The sequence below is a fragment of the Eleginops maclovinus genome, chromosome 2, assembly GCF_036324505.1.
Source record: "Eleginops maclovinus isolate JMC-PN-2008 ecotype Puerto Natales chromosome 2, JC_Emac_rtc_rv5, whole genome shotgun sequence".
NCBI classification, from domain to species: domain Eukaryota; kingdom Metazoa; phylum Chordata; class Actinopteri; order Perciformes; family Eleginopidae; genus Eleginops; species Eleginops maclovinus.
In genome coordinates, this window is record NC_086350.1 from 20359742 (window position 1) to 20376752 (window position 17011).

General features: G+C 41.5%; 1 protein-coding gene across 3 annotated transcripts in view; it reads right to left on the bottom strand.

Moving 5' to 3' along the window:
* The window catches only part of zgc:173742 (DNA topoisomerase I, mitochondrial), a 43954-nt gene extending 27267 nt beyond the window's left edge, over positions 1–16687 (bottom strand). For 2 of the 3 annotated variants that reach the window (XM_063903397.1, XM_063903381.1), the window contains exons 1-9: positions 16585–16687; positions 16147–16277; positions 14137–14191; positions 13601–13647; positions 6799–6918; positions 5804–5891; positions 5585–5712; positions 5359–5474; positions 3450–3571 (exon numbers count right to left, since the gene is read on the bottom strand). In XM_063903397.1, coding sequence (XP_063759467.1) covers positions 3450–3571; positions 5359–5474; positions 5585–5712; positions 5804–5891; positions 6799–6918; positions 13601–13647; positions 14137–14191; positions 16147–16262 — 792 coding nt within the window. In that variant the 5' untranslated portion in view covers positions 16263–16277; positions 16585–16687. Of the gene's footprint in view, positions 1–3449; positions 3572–5358; positions 5475–5584; positions 5713–5803; positions 5892–6798; positions 6919–13600; positions 13648–14136; positions 14192–16146; positions 16278–16526 lie in introns of all 3 variants that reach the window. The other variant, XM_063903388.1, reaches the window with a different exon arrangement.
* Positions 16688–17011: the final 324 nt, after the last annotated feature.

Genomic DNA, 17011 nt, shown 5'->3' on the forward strand with positions numbered 1-17011 from the left:
CAAAGGAGACCAGAGACAAAATTGTAGACCTGCACCAGGCTGGGAAAACTGAATCTGCAATAGGTAAGCAGCTTGGTGTGAAGAAATCAACTGTGGGAGCAATTATTAGAAAATGGAAGACATACAAGACCACTGCTAATCTCCCTCGATCTGGGGCTCCACGCAAGATCTCACCCCGTGGGGTCAAAATGATCACAAGAACGGTGAGCAAAAATCCCAGAACCACACAGGGGGACCTAGTGAATGACCTGCAGAGAGCTGGGACCAAAGTAACAGAGGCTACCATCAGTAACACACTACGCCGCCAGGGACTTAAATCCTGCAGTTCCAGACGTGTCCCCCTGCTTAAGCCAGTACATGTCCAAGCCCGTCTGAAGTTTGCTAGAGGGCATTTGGATGATCCAGAAGAGGATTGGGAGAATGTCATATGGTCAGATGAAACCAAAATAGAACTTTTTGTAAAAACTCAACTCGTCGTGTTTGGAGGAGAAAGAATGCAGAGTTGCATCCAAAGAACACCATACCTACTGTGAAGCATGGGGGTGGAAACATCATGCTTTGGGGCTGTTTTTCTGCAAAGGGACCAGGACGACTGATCCGTGTAAAGGAAAGAATGAATGGGGCCATGTATCGTGAGATTTTGAGTGAAAACCTCCTTCCATCAGCAAGGGCACTGAAGATGAAGCGTGGCTGGGTCTTTCAGCATGACAATGATCCCAAACACACCGCCAGGGCAACGAAGGAGTGGCTTCGTAAGAAGCATTTCAAGGTCCTGGAGTGGCCTAGCCAGTCTCCAGATCTCAACCCCATAGAAAATCTTTGGAGGGAGTTGAAAGTCCGTGTTGCCCAGCGACAGCCCCAAAACATCACTGCTTTAGAGGAGATCTGCATGGAGGAATGGGGCAAAATACCAGCAACAGTGTGAAAACCTTGTGAAGACTTACAGAAAACGTTTGACCTCTGTCATTGCCAACAAAGGGTATATAACAAAGTATTGAGATGAACTTTTGTTATTGACCAAATACTTATTTTCCACAATAATTTGAAAATAAATTCTTTAAAAATCCTACAATGTGATTTCCTGGATTTTTTTCTCATTCTGTCTCTCATAGTTGAAGTATACCTATGATAAAAAATTACACGCCTCTCTCATCTTTTTAAATGGGAGAACTTGCACAATTGGTGGCTGACTAAATACTTTTTTGCCCCACTGTAAAAACAAATGAAGCATTCACTATATTGATCACAGAAGGAAAGCACATTAAAACACTTCTCTGTGCCGAGTCAAAATGTTGAGCTCAGGGAAGAGACAGTTCTGCTGCTTTATACAATTTACTGGGAGCTATTTATACTCAACCTTTGTCCCTCCAACAGAGCATAATACAATAATAAATCATAAAACCAAATAAGACAAGCATGATCAAAGCAAACCCGTGACCTTCTGTTTAATTGCTCATCCTTATGGAGGCTGAGCAGCAGAAAAGGGTAAAAAGAGCAATCGTTATGAAAGGCCAGACTATAGCACATTGCCGAGCATGCTAAACAAACAGTCTTGACACAGCAGAGCGCTGAATGGAGCAGAGCAGCTGAGTTTCAACTATAATTGTCAACTTTCTGCAGTTATGGAACAAGGGGTCACCCCATCAGAGAGGTCAAAAACAGAGCGAGTCAGCGGGGGCTTTACGGTTCAGCACGGACGTTTCTGGTGCTAAAATTTCAGGGCAACACGAGTGGCTTTTAAATTGAATTCAGGCCGGGAAGCTTTTGAAACAGGTGCTAGAGACCAACAATTACTGTGCAGAGGAACAGCTATGCTTTAGGTGCCGATTAGGGCATGTTGTTCTCAGGCGTCAGACTAACAGCGATACATGTTCAATATTGTTCGTAGTTTTAATCCTGCTCCTGTTTATTTTTATGTTTATATAAATATATGTATTCTATTACATTTAGTCTTTTATAGCACTTTTTAATTTATATGAATATTTGATTCAATTTTAGATTTTATTCAACATTTTCACTTAAATTCTTATCTCATTAATATATTTATTCTATTTCATTTTATTTTAATTGCACTATTCTTAGTCATTTTTTAAGTCGATTTGATTTTATATTTGTATTGCTCATTCTTAAACTTAACTTTTTATTCTCATTTAAACTTTTTCTTTTTTTTTACTTGCCTACTTTCCCCATGTAAAGCAGCTTTGGGTCCCTTGTAAGGCGCTAAAAAATCAAATCTACTTCTTTTGTTAAATTTACTTTATTTTAATTTATCTTTTGTTGGACATTTTTATGTAAGTTGTTTTGTTTATATTAATATCATTACTGTATTTAAATGTATCTTTTTATTAACCTTAACTTCTTTTGTATAAGACACATTTGTTTTATTTTAAAATAAAGCAACTTTTATAGAACCCAATTTCCCTAAGTATGAATAAAGGATACTAAGTCTGATAGACAATGAGCAGGGCTTATTAATGGACATCTTGATGTTGTCTTCACTCATCGCTCATCAGAGCCAATCGGTGAGCCTGATCGTTCTTGATGAAAAATATAGCTCACAATAGGAGAAAGTCTTATATAGGCTAACCATAGACAAAGAAAAGGGCGTCCAACCCGAAGAAATCCATTAAAGAAAATAAAAGGACTCATCTATGAAGCCTCTCAGAGCAGAACTGATCCAGTCCACTCTGTCGCCTAGGTTCAAAGGAGATGTAAATCAAAGCACACACACACACCTATCCATAAACCCTCTGACAGTGTGGACCCTCAGTCAGTGTGCGTATCTAAGCATGACTGACACCCGGCGGTGGGCGGGCGCTGAGGGCAGTGGAGCGAGGCGAGTTTTTTTCCGGCTATAATAAAACAGTTTAATTGGATTTGTTCATATGCAGGGCGGCTACTTGTATGGATTAGCATATCAATGCCTCCACACAAATCATATTTCGAGAGCATTGAGCTCTAAGCAGCGCAAAATTAATTCTGCATGATATGCCTTGGGGCTTGGCACGGTGCATTCTGTGCACAGAGGACATCCTGACCGACGCCGGCGCAGGTAGTCACACACAGATATTCTACGACACACAACACAAAGCTACAAACAACTGATATTGTACTTTCAGATAGTGTTTCTGAAGCTGGAATTACGAGGAGCTGCTTTATTGCCCCTGTATAAACAGAGTAACACCATTACACTCAAGGGGAATGTTGCTGGACAAAAAAAACAAACAATGGTTCACATTAGGAAATGTCACAGTGAAAATTAATGTTATAAAGCATGGGAATTTCTTTTATTTGAAACTCTAAAAAGGGCTTGTTTTCATTTAAATGTCAAATTCACTTCATTTCTTTTTTACTGTCAGGGATAAAGCTCTGAGCTAACGGAGTCAGTTTAGAAGGTCAGTGAGAGGGGCTTGTTTTTAGAAGATCTATGCCTTTCTTTCTTGCCTTACCTTCCTCCAATCTGTAAAAAAGTTCTCCCGGAACACCTTCTTGGTGGTGTAGTCGTGGTCCAACATCTGGGCGAAAAACAACCCCACCTCCTCGGCTGCCAGGCTCAGCTTCACCTTCTTCCCTGCACACAGCAAACACATTTCTTGTTTCATTCAACCACACAACTCAAAGTAGGGTTTTCTTTTGGGCCTTTCTATCCTAACGTTGTTACAAAAACAAACTCAAAAAGGCCTCCGCTCCCGTGGAGTCCTGGCTGTCAGCCTGGATTTATAGAGGAAGCTCAGAGACAAGGACAGAGATTTACATTCAGCCCCAATACATGGACGCACAGGAACTAACAAATCAAACCCCCTGTAGGACACTCTGTTATGGCTTTACTGCTCAGCAAATCAAACGTGTGTTTGATCCAATACACCTTCCACATCCTACAGGGGGAAATGCAGGAGCCAATCACACAGCATAGTGAGACTTGTGATGGAAACTTCTGGAGCAATGGAGACGAAAGTCTGGATAGCTGGAAAACGCTAAAGGTGTATTATGAAGTTACAGCTGGAGAATTGACAAGACATTTGCTGCAGCCACGAGTTGACACAGCGGTTGCACGACCAATTCTGAAGAACTCTACTGCAGTCCGAGGTTTATCATCAACATTCCTCATTAGCGAAACTAAATAAATATGGACCCCTGAAAACTAAAGCTGTCCCACATGGGAAAAGAATGTACGCCAGGGAGCCTACTTTCCCGATAAGAAGGGCATCTAGAAAGATGTCCCTAAACAATAAACTATCTCAAGTCAGCTTGTGCTCGGTCATAGACTGGAAACAACAAAGCGCCCAAGCTGCCCCTCAAGGAAGCTTACAGCAACCCGAAGGCCAAAGAAATATGCCATGGGAATAGAGACAGAGGAAGAAGAGAAAATGGTAAAAAAGGTCAAAGGTTAAACACGCAAAATTATCCCTAACAAGAATTTATGTCCTCCATGTTTCTTAGGTTTGCCAGAGCCAAACCTGGCATGACATGACTCATGGCAAAGTGAATAACTGGAAGTTAAACCCCATGAGGCAACACAAGCAGGCTTTAAAAACAACTTAAAACACAACGACTGATGAACCTGAACACAGATCTACAAACGAGATTCTGGTGTATTGTGCTTTGTTCGTTATTTGTCAAGGTATATCGTGATTATCTGTTATCACATTTTTATTTTTGGTTTTATCTGCCCCCACCTTCATTACTTTCTACCCAATCTTAAAAAAATGCCTATTTTTCTCTATTCTGTATTTAAAGGTCCCTTATTATGCAAAATGCACTTTTTGATGTCTTTTATACATAACTATGTGTCCCCGGTGTGTAAGGAGACTACCAAAGTGTCAGAAAAAACAACCCTCTCTCTTTTCCTCCTTACCCACATCTCTAAAAACGGGGGTACAAACGAGCTGATCCAGATTTGCTACCGGTATGACGTAATATCGGAAATGTGGGCTGGCTTTACATTGAACTCCCGCCCACGTGACGTCACATTTTTATCTGCACCCCACTTCATTATTTTTTCCGCGATCTTAAAAAACGCCTTTAGTTTTCTCTATTCTGTGTTTAAATGCATGCCTTTAGGTGGAGAAAATAAAAAGAAAATTTTAGTAATAGATTACACTTTTGTGTCATCTTGCTACTTCCTTGTTTCTCTTTGTGCCGGGTTTTGTTTAGAGTTAAGTACAAAAGGAAAAGAACTGACAAAACAGTGTAGAAGTGATGTTCCATAGTGCTTGAAAAGGAGCATCTCGGCACCGGAGAGGCATCGAGATGTTTGAAAATTGCAGTCATGAGTGAAGGCATGTGGAGTGTGTGAAAGCCTTTCAACAGCGTTTCAATCACCCTTTCTGACACATTTAACTCCCACGCTCCACTGACCAGCGTAGTAGAAGTTAACGTTGTCTGGCAGAGGCTCGTACTTGGGGGGGAAGAAGGGTCCATTGTGCTCCAGGAACTTCCATTTCACGCCATCTTCGTACTTCTCCTCCTCCCACCTGACAGAGAGCAAGATGATGAAAAAAATGAAGATGCATTTGAGAGAGTGAAAGCTCTCCGGTTGCCCCCGTGTAGTTTGTGTTTGAATGTGTGTGTTTCCCCCCCCCACCATCTCCAGCGACTCCGCTCCTCCTCTTCCTTCAATTTGATCTTCAGCAGTCTCGCCTCCGTGATTTCTTCTTTTGTCTTCTTAGGCTTTTTGGACACCGGGTGCTCTCCTTCCTCTTTCTTTGCCACCTGTGCCGAGAAAAGCTCGACATGTGAACTCAAACAACTCAAACTTCAAAAAGCAGAGGGGGGGATTATTGATGAAGACAGAGAGGTTTACCTTTCCTTCTCTCTTCGTTGGCTTCTTTCTCTGAGGTTCTCCGGCAGTTTCTTCTTCCTGCCCATTCCTCTTGTTTTTCTTCTTTGAGCTGCAGGTACCCAGAGGACAGACAAAATGCTTGTAGCTTAGTGGAGGTGCAGGATTTAAAAACAATGACACATTTTGACTGACATTGTGATTTCAATTTAGGGTGGAATGATCATGTTTGCATCATTACTGTCGTTAAGAAATATAAAATGACCATGGTGTGATTTTTTTACAGGGGACCTATTATGCGTTTTGGAGTTTTCTTTTTCCTGTAGTGTGTTGTATATGTTTGTGTGCATGTAAAGGGGCTGCAGGGGCTAAAATCTGCTCCTACACATTGTAAGTGATAGGCTTGGGGGCAGGACATCTCTCAATGGTTGACCAATCACAACAGAGCCTGCCAGATGTAGAGCAGACTGGGCTCTGGTTTCAGACAGAGGGTGAAAAGAGGTGCTGCAGCACAGGCAGTATGAGGAAAATAAAGAGCTGTTTGAACATTAAAGCATGGAGACTTGCCACATTAAAGGCACAAAATACTAATATGAACCTGAAAATTAAAATATTAAAGCCCTTTAAATATTTAATTCAGTTTTCTTCAGTTTTAACTGAATATTACAATTAGGAACCTGAAATGAGCATCATAATGTCCCCTTTAAAGAGGATTTATACCAAAAAAGATGTCTTGTTAAGACTGTAGCACCATTCCTCTAAAGGCACCACAATAGCTTCTTCCAAAGTGGTATTTTTACACTTATCCAGCCTTTAACAAACTTTGTGCTTCCTGCTATTTGAATCTTGCACTAGGTTGCATTGATATTTTAAAAACTAAATTATATATGGAAAAGAAAGGAAGATTGGAAGCTAATAAACCATCACATATAATCACGTGTTTCAGATACCAAAACAACTTCCTACAAACTGCTTTCATTCCCGGCCCATCCACGGCTTAAAGAGCTGATCATACTTACGTGGGAGTAGCAGTGGAGTGTGAAGGGCCTTCTGTGGGCTCATCCTTAATCCTTTTTCTTTTCAAGCCTTTCTTCTTCGCAGCAAAGTCATCATTCTCTGGCCCCTGTTTCACCGATTCCCTAAACCCCAGAAATCAAGAGAGGACATGTTAAGTTGTCGTCACTCTAATATTGTTAATGGTTGCTTTTTATAATGAGAATTATGCCTTGTAATGCCTAGGAGGAAATACATCTTGCCAAATTTCAAACACAGACTGTAGCTTTGAAGAATGGAGTAAAATAACAGTCCCCCCTTTAAATTGTAGTTACGGTAACACAGTTTTTTTAATTCGAAAATGTTAAAATATTGACTATTTGAGCCTATTGCGATCCTCATTATTTCATTGCACTTGACCAAACATATCTTAAAGATTTTATTCAGTGTTTTTCTTAATTTGGTCCTATAAGACCTGACTTGGGGGGGCTGTTGATTTTGAATTATCCCCTTTTCAACATGCTAATAACAAGGCCGAATAAAAGCTTAATGGCTCTCTTACACAGCTTTCTGCCGTCTACAGAATAAGACAAAAAAAAACCCTGCCATGTGGAAGAGAGGAGGAAAAAAACTGCTCCTTAAACACTGACCACAAGAAATCACCCATGATTACGGTTAATTAGGGAACATTACCGACACAGTAATGATAATGAGATAATTACATCTATTAGAAATGAAAAGGAAATTACACAAGCTTGTATTTCCCTGCAGAGAGAGATTCAAAGAAATCAACAAATAAAGAGTCACCACTGCTGCTAATAAATACATAAATCTCCTTTCCTGCATATAGCGGTTAGGTTAAGGGGCAAATGTAAAGCAGTGTAGCAGGTCATTATCAAACGAGCTTACTGAATCCCAATCACAGGCAACTGAAGTAACGACCACCTTGTACACTTAGTATGTATCTGTACTACATGCTACAGTCCGACCCCTGCTGGCTTTAGATTGAGAGTAATGAGCCTTCCTCTCTGACCACCGCTGAGTTTTGATTTACTTCTATAGCAAATACATTTTGGACTTCAATGGATAAAACAGAGTGCAAAAAGGTCACAGGACTTAAAGAGGCCCTATAATGCTGTTTGGGGTTTCTCCTTTCCTGTAGTGTTATGTTGATTTGTTTACTTTCAGGAAATCACTATGTAAAACTTGTGCTTCTATTGGCTAAAGTTAAAACACATTGTACGTGATAGGCTAAGGGGCAGGACATCTCTCAGCAACAACACAACAGGGCTGTCCAAAGTCCATAGGGACTTGGCTTGGTAACTGGAAGGTCGCCAGTTCAAGTCCACTAAAGAACAAGTGCTACCGAGGCATCCCTGAGCAAGGCACTGTTCCCTACACTGCTCTCCAGGCGCCGTACATATGGCAGCCCTCTGCTACTAACACTAGGATGGGTCAAATACATCAATGTAAATGTTGCCTCTGTGGGACGATGCAGGGTTACTTCTTCCTTCCTATAAGCAGTTGACCAATCACAACAGAGCCAGCCAGCTAACCAATCAGAGCAGTCTGGGCTCTGGTCTCAGACAGAGGGTGAAAAGATGTGGCACAGTATGAGAAAGATAAAATACCTTTGTTAACATTAAAGTATGCTACAGTAGAGCACAAAATATAAATATGACATCTGAAAAATGAGCATAATAGGGCTCCTTTAAAATAAGATAAACGGCAATTAAATTTAAGTCCAAAAGGTGCCATAGAATGCATCTATCTGGTATTTTAAATTGTTCTCTGATGTCTACAAAGAAGGAACATAACTTTGGTTGATCCAAAAAATGTCCAGATGTGGTTTTACAGGCCCATGTATAACCCTATGATTTGGTCCTAGAATGAAACAAGCTGAATTGCCTTATTTGGGGCTCATTTACATAATTATGACGAGCTCTGCTCTGATTGGCTGGTTTACAAGGAGCAATCCATGGCTGCCTCAGAGCCCACAGAAGCAGGTGAGGTTCGCGAAACTGTGAAAGATGGACCATGGAGGCTATTGTCATCCAACCTTAGATGTTTGAGCCTTTATCGGAGGAGGAAACGATGAATTTGAAGAACAGCCAGTTTGTCGGAGATTGGAGAGCAACGTTACGGAGTGGTGAGTGTTAGTGTTAGTGTTTCCAGCAGCTGGTGTATGCAAATGTTAGGGCTGTACTACCGTGTGTGACGTGACACACAGGGATTGTTGTAATTCACCCGTTTTACCGCTGTGGTATGCATATTCATGATTTGCACGTCAAGGAGGAAACAATGGTGTTTGAGGTTCACGGTATGTCAGTTCAATGTACCGAACTCTCCTTATTCAACTATGCCAAGGTAAAGACAGTTTTACATTCTATGGCACCTTTAATTTAATTTAAACAATTGTGGATAGCCACATTAGCGATGGCATTTGTACATATTTCGTGGTTAGCAAAAAAACAGAGGAAGTGGGTTAGTACATGTCATTCCTGAATCCTACAGCTCTCATTTTTATTTCTACTTTTGCATTCATCCAGCAAGTCCACCTCAATTTTAATCTTAAGCCCTTTTGCCATACAAAGTGTACTCTTTCTTCTACACAGCTCTTAAGAGCATGAAAACTTTATCAGGGATTGCAGTGCCAACCCCAATTACACAACACATGCAAGTGCCTTCATACTTAGAGTGCTTATTCCAGCTAGCATGTCATTATTCATAAAGACATCGTGCTGACAGAAACAAAAATCTTTGGTAAGCTAACTTTTCCTTTAACATTTATGCGGGGCAGAATGTGGGCCAAAAACAGACACATTGAGTTAATTGGTTCCTACAGGTTCCATTTGCATAAGGCTTTGTGCGTCAGCTCCCAGCGGGGACGGAGGGATTTTTTAATATGACATGTGAATGCAGAAACCCTGCCGCCTGCCTCCAGGTGTCACAATGTGTCACCCTCACATTCATGCTGACACATCAACGCTCCTAACCTTCGCAGTAGGCAAACAACTTTTGAGCCAAAGTTCCTTTTATATTCAAAAGAAATTACACATGTCGAACTTTCACCATCTTTTCTTTGTTGTTTACTTGCTAACTTTAGAGTAGTGATCCAGTCTGATTTCATAGATCGGTATCAGGGCCGATCAAGGTGAGATTTGAATCAGCCTGATCCGATCCTTTGTCTTTTGTGTTCTTTGTTTTCACTCCAGCAGCATTCAAGTCCAGCACTGCAGTGAGTAGAGCACTAAATCCCCAACGGGAGAGCTGAAGACTTTGTCTCTGCTCTGCTACACTGAGCTCCTGTGTGTGTAAGAGCAGGTGCTGCACTCGGAGAATGACAACAAAACACAAACGACAGCAAAGCACAGTACAAGACTGTTTATTTATGTTATTTACCTCATTTATGTGCAGTTGTTTACAGAGCCATTCCAGTGTCTAGCATTTATAGTGGATCAATTTCAATACCTTTAATATACTAAAGTGTGCAACTGTATAATCTAGGAAAGGGGTGTCCAAACTTTTTCCACTGAGGGCCACATACAGACAAACATAGGAAGAGCTGGGCCCCTCGCTAGAGGTGAGGTATATTGCCTTATAGCTTGAGTTATAAGTTAGCCAAATCAATCAAATGTAGGTAAATTATGCTTCAAACTTGAAGAAAACCAACAGCCTACATCACAGCTCTTTGTAGAGTTTTATTTATTTATTACAAAAATTGGCAGCTCATCCCTTTAAACAGGAGCCTCAGAGTGCTCATTATAGGAGGAAATATGAAGGGTATATTTCAAGCTGGTTGCAAATAAGATTGGTTAGAAAATATTTTGTACTTTAACTGACTGAATGTATTAGAGAAGTGGGTTTATAGACACATGAATGAAAGTACAATACAAGACATGTGTGGGCCATATTCCATTATACTTTTTGTCACTGCTGATGTATTTAATGTAGTAGAACAAAATGTGATCCGTCTCCTAAATTTGTGTCAACCCCAGACCTTATGTAGAGCTATTTTCCAAAATCCTACGGAGAAATCCAATCGGCTCTGACACGAGGGAACCGGAAGTGGTAAAATGCTAACGCACTTCCGGGTTTCAGGACTCGGTCCTGCACCACTCTTTTTGAATAGTTTATATAATAAAATATCAATACTTGGCATCCCTGTATTGATACAATATCGCCACGCATAGTATCGATTATTTCCCCCATCCCTAGTGCACACGTAGCCATGTAGCAGCAGCATACAAAGTGCAGTGGTGCACATGATATCCACATCCAGGAACAACATGTAATGCACAATGGTACACAGTATCTAAATTCTTGAACTCATTAACTGACTTGGAGGGAGGATTGAGACATTCTCTTAAGAGTGGGCTGTTGTCAAGCTGTTGAGTTCAAGTGTTCAATGTGGAGAGAAGCAAAAAAAGAGTGTGTGTAGAAATGGTCATGTTAGTTTGATATACTGCATCACTGAGCACAATCCATAAAAAGTTACACAAAAGGAGGTTGGGTCACTGCGCCCATTGACATTTACGGTCTGTGCTTCTAATAGCCTTGTGTTTCTTTGGTAACTCTGCTGCGAGCTCTTAAATTTCCTCCCTGCAGGAAACCCACTCAGCTAGGTGTCCACCTGAGCCTTTCTTCAAAAATAATCCCTAAGGGAGAAACATCGAAAGCCAGAATTTAGCAAAATACTTTTCCTAAGTGAAATTTCCTTTCAAATGTCTTCTGTCAGATTTGGATTGGGTTAAGTCCACGTCTAGGAAACAATCCATTAACAGCTCTGTAGAAACGCTGCTGTGAGACAGATTTGACACAGCAGACCTTCGGACAAAGTCGTCATCCCAGAAACACCCTGCTGAGCATCAAACTATTCCAATCACGCATTCTCATTTATTACTTCCTGACAAGCTGCAGATATTTGTCTTCAGTGCAGAGTCAAATTAATTTTCTGTGAGACAATTTAACATGTTGTACACAAAGGAAATGGCTCCAGGGTCCGTCAACATCAAAACGCAAGAAATCAATTCCATCACTCTCAGGAGGGAGGAGGGATTAAAACAAAGAAAAAGGAGCTCAATCACAACAGAGCCGTGCCACCAACCAATCAGAGCAGACTGGCCTCTGGTTTCAGACAGAGGGTGAAAAGAGGTGCTGCAGCACAGGCAGTATGAGACAAATAAAGACAGTTTTGAACATTAAAGATAAGATAAGATTCAACTTTATTGTCATTGCACACAGTACAAGTACTAGGACAACGAAATGCGGTCTCTGCATTTGACCCATCGTAGTGTTAGGAGCAGTGGGCTGCCATTATGTACGGCGCCCGGGGAGCAGTGTAGGTAACCAGTGTCTTGCTCAGGGACACCACGGTGGCACTTGGTCTTTCGGGGACTTGAACTGGTGACTTTCCAGTCCCCTATGGACTTTGCCACCACCGCCCTCAGTGCAAAGCATGTAAACCAGGGTTTTTTCTAGAAAAATATAGCGTGAGGGCACTTAAATCACTTCCAGTCAAAATAACAGCCCGGCCCACTTTCTGTCAGAAAGAGAGTCATATATTGCACCTCAAACAACAAATAAATCCTGAGTTACGATTAAGGAGAGTAAAAGAAATGATCTCATTCAGAAATCACAGTTTAGGTTAGGGCTGGGCGATAAAACGATAACGATATGTATCGCGATAGACACGTCATCGATATCAATAGAAAATGCGTTCGATATTTTTTTTTTCTTCGTTGGAAGAAACCAGAGCAAAGAGTCTAGCTCCGCTTTCAACCAGAGTTTTACCTTTCTTTGCCGTCGGTATCTAGGCTCCGTAGCCGTAGCTGGGATGCTCACCATAACTCTGACTAGGCTTGTTGTTCGTTGCCAGTAACCAGCTGTCCACCAGCTCTTCACCAGCTGGTTACCGGAAAAAGATGAACGGGACGTTCGGAATCCATTTGAACACCTCCGTTTTATTGCTGTTGCTGCAAGGTTGGTTGCATGAACAAAAGCACTCGTCCTCTGGTACCTAGCAACGCATGGAGTGACACGCTAATAGCCAATCATGGAGCAGTATCACGTTTGGTTGCGCCATCTCGTTGTCTCGTGTTTGTGTTTCTTGAAAAACAGAACCAGCGTCTTAGCCGCTCTCACCCTTTGGAGCACAGTCGTATTCGACAACGGCCAACAACATCTGTCGCTGCAACACAGCAAAAGCAGCAGCAGACCACTATGGAGAAGTACTCGGCATCAGCGCCTTATGCCTTGATAACTGAGGTGATTAAAATCAGAGGAAGGTTAAGTTTAAAATAAAAATGTTTAAATGTAGTACATTTTTCTCCTGATCCTTGTTTTAAACAGGTCATAACCTAGGTCAACAATTATTGATAGATAGATATGAAACACTTATATCATGATACAGTTTTCAGCCATATAGCCCAGCCCTAGATTCAGTGTGAGCCTGCTGCCTGCCACTCATCCACCGGCAGACGGACCGAACATCCATCCCCTATTTATTCAGATCTCCGTGAAAACAAAGCTTTCCCTGCTGTCTGATGCTCTATTTGACACGATTTTCTTACTTTTTGAGTAATTATACAGTTTAAGACGAACAGAAATATTGTTTTCTGGCATCACTTTAAAGTTTTACAGGGAAAATCTGCATGTTGGAATGAGGGCGCACCCTTTAAGCAAGAGGGCACAGCGCTCCTGTTGCCCGGTTTAAACCCTGTAAACATGTTGCAGTAGAGGCACCAAATACACTTGTGAACCCGAAATGGGGAATAATAGGGCCCTTTTATAAAGAGAAGGTCTACTGGTATGATGACTTCTCCCTACCTGGGACTGCTGGCCGACTTCAGAGGTTCAGTCTTAGGTGTCTTGACCTGAGGGGAGGACATGCTTTACATAAACACAGCAATGTAATGCAACAAAATGCACAAACATGGTTTAAGGCCTGTGTTGGCAATAGTTTTTGACAAATAAATGCACACATGAAGTCTGTTAGTATCCATAATGCTGGAATAATTTAGCTAGATTAAGAGTAAGATCATAACGTCCCTATTTCTTGGTACTGGCATGCTTATAAATATTCCCTACAAATGATGTGGGTACAGAATAGCTCAGGGGTAATCTAGTATGACAAGCTGTTGAACATACTGCAGCTATGACGCTCTGACTTGGGGTCAGTGTGTAACTGGGGCAGGAGTCATCACCCTGGTGCTAATTACAGACAGAGCACGAGTTACGGATGGATTGAGATCACCATCACCATCCTCCCCTGGTCAATATGACACCAAATGTCCATCGAGATGTACAACATTGGCCACACCTCGCTTTGTGTAGTGTGCAGAGGAGAGAAATGTGTGATTTACCTTCTTTGGAGACTTTTCATCATCACCATTCTGTGTAGATTTGGATGACTTTGCACTGCTCACCAGGATGTCAAGATTGGACAGGCGTGAAAATAAGAGAAAAAGTTGTTAGTGATGCAACGTTTCAGCAGTAAAGAGAAATATTAGTGGGGAGGAAGCCTTCCCTCTTAACTGAGACATGACACAAAAAAGGCCCCTTACTCAGATACAGTAAAGTGTGATTTTAAAGGGAAAGATAAGACACTTTTTACGTGGATGTCCAATAAGTTTGAAGGTAAGTGTATTCGTTTAAAGGTCTCCTATTATGTTATATTTCAACAATATATTGTGGGGCAATATCTATACAAAACTTGCCTGTGAAGTGTTTTGCTCAAAATAACAAACATGCCTCATACCCCTCTATTTCAGCCCTGTTCCTGAAGTGCTAATTCTGATACTGTCACTTTAAATTTGAGCTGACCTGAAGCTGCCACGCCCCTTTGGAGCGCCATGCAGCTCTCTGTCCTCTGTGAAAATGTTCTACTGGGAGAAGATACTCAGCTAAACGCTGCCGTGATTAAACCCCATATTATGTTTCAAACCACATCAAGCATTATTTCTGAAACACTTCTCAGTGTTTACCACTAGAACAGAGACATTACAGGTATTATATAAACAACAACTCTAAGTCCCTCCTGCAGACATCCTGCTGAAAACACAGAGGTGGTGCGGAGGGGATTCAGCTCGCGACTGTATATGGGGGACGATAGGTTGGGACGTGTCACGTGGGTGGGATGTTGCCAGGTAAAGCCAGCACACATTTCGGTTATTACGTCATACCAGCAGCAAATCTGGATCAGCTCGTTTGCACCCCCATTTTGGAGATGTGGGTAAGGAGGAAAAGAGAGAGGGTTGTATTTTGTGACACGTTGTAGGTCTCCTTACACACCGGGGACATTAAAAAGGGCATTTTGCATAATAGGGGACCTTTAAAGCATGAGCTCCTCAGTGTGTGCTGTGTTGACTCAGAAAGTTAAGTGAACAGTTGTGGAAGATATCGTTTTTCCTACATGTAGTGCCTTCATGGGACTTTATATTGCTTAAATGATGCAAGGAAGAACTACAGGCTATTTTAACTTAGATTTCAAGTCTCTAAATAACAAAAAGTGTATATCCTCTTTGATTATAGAGCAGACTAACTAACGTCACTACAAACAGAATCCTTACATTTTGAGCATCACACTGAGGCAGCACAGCATTTAAAGCAAGACGCCCTTTCACGCTCAAGAAAATGTTTTCCCCGAGTCTCCGAGCTGATAAGGATAAGTAGAACCTTAATCAGTGATTCAGTCAGTGAGCCATGAAATGACAAGAGGCCAGCCGTCACACAAAGCTGCCTGCTCTGCTGCCAGTAGCGCTTACAGGTGTCTATTCATCTCCATGCTCTCATCAATTACACAATCCAATGACAGATCACTCCACATTCATTTGTCTGCTCACATATGCATGGTAATAAACGCTATCAGATATCAAGGTAAATTAATGTATTCATATGAAGATGGAGTACCCACTGTATTCTGTGAAATTAATGCACAAACTCAATGCCAGTGGCCCTCTTGACAGCTCAGCCAACTTAGCACTCACTCTCAACAACAGTGTTGTCTCCTTTAACAACACATAATGTCTTATTTCTCAAACTCCCATCTGATTTATTTATCTTAATCAACACTAACTTGTCTCCACATTTCAACAACATGAAAGGCAATGCTGCTTGCAGGATCATTGCAACAAAAAAAAACAGCTTTGATGTGTGGCCATGGCTGATGCTGAACATATGCTGCATCTGCTGCAGTCAGGTCATATTCATATATTATCAGTGAGCTGCTCTAGCTTGACAACTATGACAGGGTAACTATACAGGTAATTTATTTGATTATGACACTTGATTGATTAATGATTAAGTGCTAGCTGAAGTGTATTTGTCAGCAAATCATTCAGCTATCCATCTTTACCTTCTCACACACTACTCACCTGTTCTTGTTCTCATCTCCCACCGCACCCGCGCTGTCATTACCACTCAGCCTTTTCTGCTTCGTTGCTTTTTGCTTGGCCTTCCCTTCTCCTTTAGCGCCCTTCTGTCGTCCCATCTCTTACATGTACCTCTGTAAAAAGCACTGAACATTACATAGTTGGAAGGAAATACACTCGGGCGGAAAATATGTTCACAATATGACAAATTAACCGTTCTGAAAGCTTCGGTTATTCCAATGTAGCCAATTAGCTAGCATACATTAGCCCAGGAAGGTTAAAACTAGTTAGCCAAAAGCAAATATCCCCTATTTCACGTTGGTGAAAGATTGCATGGCTAGTGTGATCAATGTTATCGCTTCAGTATCATATAACTCGCTCACCAACTGCAATAACGCCAAATAATCTTGACTGGTGTTACATTTCATGAAAAATACAAACTTTTTAAGCGGTCCACTTGAGGATCCCAGCGCCAAATTACTGTTCGCGTACAGCTGAGCCTGCGTCAATCCAGCTTTACTCTGATTGGCTGAGGAAGTTCCGGGGTTGCCAGGTTGGGTGGTGTTACGGTGAATTGTCTTACCCGTGCGGAACTGTGACCTGTGCTACCAGGATGAGCGTGAATGTGCACTAGGTGAACTGACACTTTGAAGTGAGTGCAGTATGTTTCTGCAGAGCATACTGTATTCCAACAGACACAAATCAAAAGACAAATCAAAATGCCAGTGAAAAATGATGTATTTGCCCTATGAAGTGCACATTGGCTGTAGATTCCTAGGAGCTAATCTTGAGCTACATAGTACAACCTTGAGGTAGTATACACATATTTATATAACTTGCCCAGCAGGTTGTGTGATGCTGAATACAA